This window comes from Triticum urartu, chromosome 7A (assembly GCF_056163025.1).
Source record: "Triticum urartu cultivar PI428250 chromosome 7A, HENAU_Tu73, whole genome shotgun sequence".
Classification (NCBI taxonomy): domain Eukaryota; kingdom Viridiplantae; phylum Streptophyta; class Magnoliopsida; order Poales; family Poaceae; genus Triticum; species Triticum urartu.
The window spans coordinates 59,921,065-59,925,261 of record NC_141879.1 but is presented as its reverse complement, the minus strand read 5'-3'; the positions used below and the strand labels follow the sequence as shown (position 1 = coordinate 59,925,261).

General features: G+C 45.8%; 1 protein-coding gene and 1 non-coding gene across 2 annotated transcripts; both read right to left on the bottom strand.

Moving 5' to 3' along the window:
- Positions 1-257: 257 nt before the first annotated feature.
- TRNAA-AGC (transfer RNA alanine (anticodon AGC)) lies at positions 258-330 on the bottom strand. Its single transcript has one exon. It is a non-coding gene; the product is annotated as a tRNA-Ala (tRNA).
- A 1,607-nt stretch (positions 331-1,937) lies between these two features.
- Positions 1,938-3,609, bottom strand: LOC147957750 (uncharacterized). The gene is made up of 3 exons (XM_087535784.1): positions 3,085-3,609; positions 2,604-2,889; positions 1,938-1,978 (listed from the first exon to the last, which is right to left on the bottom strand). The coding sequence occupies exons 1-3, from the start codon at positions 3,607-3,609 to the stop codon at positions 1,938-1,940; spliced, it is 852 nt and encodes a 283-aa protein (XP_087391910.1).
- Positions 3,610-4,197: the final 588 nt, after the last annotated feature.

The following is a 4,197-nucleotide window of genomic DNA, read 5'->3' as shown; positions in this document are numbered from 1 at the left end:
ATTATTGCTCAAGGAAAGGCACACCAGGCACGGGATATGCTAAATCGAGCATACAAAGGACGGCACACCAGGCACGCTGCCATGTTCAGAATGTTGCACTGCTTTGGCTTGCAGAAAAGTTATATTTGTGCGCATGTTTTTGTTTTTACTTTTATGTCTAGAAGGATTTTTCGCGTGTTTGGGAGATTTGGATTTTGCAAAAGTGAAGTCAAGAATCAAGTTAGTTTTTCTTTACAGAGAATTGTAGAAAAAAAATGTGGAGAAGTGGGGTATCGATCCCCATACCTCTCGCATGCTAAGCGAGCGCTCTACCAGCTGAGCTACATCCCCTTTCTGTTCACTGTACAAATCCTTCCGGACGCAAGGTTCATACAAAAACAATGTTAACCAAAGCAGGTGCGGAATTGCAAATGGACAACCATTTTCACTGAAGACTGTTCAATTTGGATGAAATCGTGACAATGAGTAATTCCAACTTTCTCTTCCTCTCTTATTTTTGATGCAAGATTAGTGGAATTCGTCTTGTACGCGAGATATACATTTCAGACACCGGGGTTTGCCTCCCTTTCACAAAAAGAATGAAAACAATCCAAAAACATACTCCCTCCTTAAAGAAATGTAGGAGGGTTTAGATTTGTTTACAGAGGGAGTGCATTTTAGTGACTCTGCAACGTTTTCAGTGTCCGTCAATGTAACAAGAGAAGAAAAATGTCGTCGTGTGAATGTGCAGAAACAAGTATTATTACAGCATTGTGGGATACGATCTGAATTTTGTTCAAAAAATATCCCAGCAAAATGCAGCAAGTCGTGTCCGGGCACATTAGCATCGCCATGTTCAGAATTCGATATCTGTCAACAAATTTAGTTTCTGTTGGTGTAAAAAATATATATTTACTCCCTGCTGATAGACTGAAACTTTAAGCAAAACAACAGAACTCAAGTTCCCACTTAGTGCAAGAACCACCACATCTGTAGCGACACCATCTAACAGAGATGCAGCTAGCAAAGTTCAAGTAGTGGCCATTGTCGACGCATTTTTACAGACTAATGGCAAGTGTCATGGTCAAACAGTTTCAGAATTTCAGAATCGTGATGGCAAAGCTAATAGTTTCATATACTGTCTTTTTTTTAGAAAAGGAGGTTAAAACCCCCGGCCTCTGCAATAGTTTCATATACTGTCAGAAGAAGAAACCAAGCCTAGCTAAGCAGAAACTCAAGACTGCATGCTGAGTTTTTCTGAATCCACATCTCAACGAAAGGAACTGGATTCTAATGTCATCGCGTCCGAGGCGGTGACACTTCTGAAGAGGTGGACAGGAAGGCGACTTCTAGGGCGGTGTCTCTCTACTCTGCATCGACATCCGCATACCGCAGCACCATGTGGGCTGAATTAGCATAAAACTCTTGGACTGGTTTGGGTTTTCATGCGTAACTGGTGCTGCAACAAGTTTAGACAAGAATATAAAAAAGAAAAACACAAAACTCAAGGTTAAAACACAAAATGTTCAGAATTCGATCTCTGTCAAAACACAAAATTCAGTCTGCTGATGAACTAAAACTCTAAGCAGAACAACAAAACTCAAGTGCTCAACTCATTGCAAGGACCACCACATCTGTGCTTCATCTAAGAAAAAAAATGCTGCTAGCAATGTTGAAGGACTGGCCATTGTCAACTCATTACAGACAAATATATGTCACGCACCATTTTTCGAACAGTTTCAGGATTTTAGAACCGCGATGCCAGAGCAAATACTTGCCCTACTGTCAGTTGAGGAAAGCAAGTTTAGCTAGCAGAAACACAAGAAACTGCTGGATTTTCATGAACCCATATCTAAACAAAAGGAACTGGGTTCTAATGTCATCGTGTCCGAGGCGACGCTGCTTCTGGAGAGGTGGACAGGAAGGCGACTTCAAGAGGTCCTGGCTCTGGTTTCTATCTACTCTGCATCGACATCCGCGTACCGCAGTGCCGCGTGGGCTGAATTAGCAGAAAAATAGATAAGCAGTTAGGCATCATGTGTCATAGGTACTGCAACAGGTTCAGATAACACAAGATCAAAAAGAAAGATGATGTACAAAACCTCAAAACAATGTAGAGAATGTGCTGTGGAACAGAACCTGAATTTTGTCCACGCGTTACTCGAAACAATTACAGTAGGCTAAAAAACAGAAATATTTATCTTCTCTGTGAAACTGAACTAGGCAGACTAAACTGGTTTGGGTTTTCAAGTTCCCAAGTATTCCACTAGCTAGCTACCGGCACATATATGGTATTAAACAGAATAACTGGATCATCTGAATCAAAGCAGAGCAGAATGGAAAGCAATACTCTCCATATCAAGTTTCAGTGTGGATTTTAGCAACTGTCACGATGTCTACAATCCTAAAATTATTCAGAGTCTTGAGACCATTACCAAGTCAGAACTCGTAATTAACTAAAACAGATCAGCAAAAGTTTCAGACTAGACCGGTTTCAGTAAATTCTCATAATTTTTAGACTAGCAGAGTACTCCAGCAGAGGAGAGGCAAATTGGCAGTCAACTGAATTGAGAATCAAAATATCCGAACAACTGAAGCCAAAGGAGAAGTTTATGGCTTCTCACCAGGCGAGCCGGCGTTGACAACGACGACGCGGAAGTCCTGCTCGCTGCTGGGCAGGTCGACGACGAGTGGGAGAAGGCGGACACTGCGGGCAGGGAGGCATATGACGATGTCGGGGATGCCCTCCATGCCCGACTCCACGGACAGATGCAGGGCCAGCTTGGTGCTGAGGCGGAGCAAGGACCTCCCATCGAATGGGTACCAACCATCGGTAACGCTATCCTCGTCGGCGTTCAGCCACACATATTCGATCTCCCGCGATGTCAACGTGGCGACGGGGAGGGTAACCTGCAGTTGGAGTTGGGTTGCAAAGAATGAAAGAACCATCATCACATCAAAGAATCGCTCCCATCCCAAGCAATCGAAATTTACACGATTTGCAATCAAATTCCGATGCATCTTCGTGCAAATTCAACTATCCAAGAACCAAATTCGCGCAAATTCGGGAAGAATCAAGAAGCGGACATGGCATGGCGGACTCACCTTTGCCGGAAGTTCAGGCGGAATCGCCATGGCGGGGATGGGCTCCACGACCCAGTTCATCATCGTGCTGATGACCTGGGTGTCCTCGGCGCTGACACCATTGCCACGGTAGTGGCCGAGCACTTCAGTGGTGAGGAGACATCCCCCGTTGACGTTGCGAAGGTGCACGCCGTCTCTGCCCTGCATCCGGAATACGCGCCATAGAAGGGCATTCATCTCCGGATCGTCCTGCTCGACGTCGCCATCCGAATCCATATCATCGTAGTTGCGCTGCTTGACGCGGAGCCCGCGGCCGACCAGCGCCCGCGCATCCGTGGCGGCGAGGTAGCGGCCGTAGGCGGCGCTGCAGAGGAGCACGTGCGGGCCATAATCATCCAGGTTGTGTAACTCGACTACCCAAGCCGAGTTCACCGACGCCCGGCGGTCCTGGAGGGATATGCTATCTCCGTCCTCGTTGGCGTGGAGGTACCTGCCGAGCAAGGTGCTCCGCAGCCGCACGTGCTGGCCCTCGACGAAGTGCTCCATCGGTCGTCGGTGTTGGACCGCTGGAGAGCAAAGGCGTCGGGGCCCTGCACGGCGAAGAGGGGGAGAGGGAGGTGGGGAGGATGGGTTCTTGGTTTCTTGGCGCTCCGGCGAGGGGAAGAAGGGGAGAAGCCAAAGCTGTTGGTTGTCGGTTATGTTCGGGCGCCAAGCCGGAGTATTTCAAGGTGGGTGACGGACGAGAGGAGATTTCGCCCAAATGGGCCGGCCCACTTTATACGAGACCAAAATTCTATTTTTTTTCCTTAGGTTTTAGTCGGGGTTTTCACCCCCAAAACACCGATTTGAGAAGCTACATATTTTAAAAATCTTTTTAAAAATTATACGGAAATGATAAATCCCGAACGTTCGGATTTTAAGCACGACAACCCAAAAGTTTTTCATGGCAACTTTAGTTCACGCGAGGTTGTCAAATATGACAATTTTCTGACAAAAAAGAAACGAACTGGGACAAAGTTATCATGTCTTAACAATTAAACTTGCCACCTAGCGTCAACTAAAATTGCCATGTGATTTGTTTTTGAATTCAGAACAATGTTTTTGAATTATGATTTTTTTAAGTGAATTTTTTTG

Coding starts and splice junctions, on each gene's coding strand:
- LOC147957750 (XM_087535784.1), bottom strand. CDS start 3,609: ATGGAGCACTTCGTCGAGGGCCAGCACGTGCGGCTGCGGAGCACCTTG. Junction 2,890..3,084: donor CGCCTGAACTTCCGGCAAAG/GTGAGTCCGCCA, acceptor CTCCAACTGCAG/GTTACCCTCCCCGTCGCCAC. Junction 1,979..2,603: donor TGTCAACGCCGGCTCGCCTG/GTGAGAAGCCAT, acceptor CTGCTAATTCAG/CCCACGCGGCACTGCGGTAC.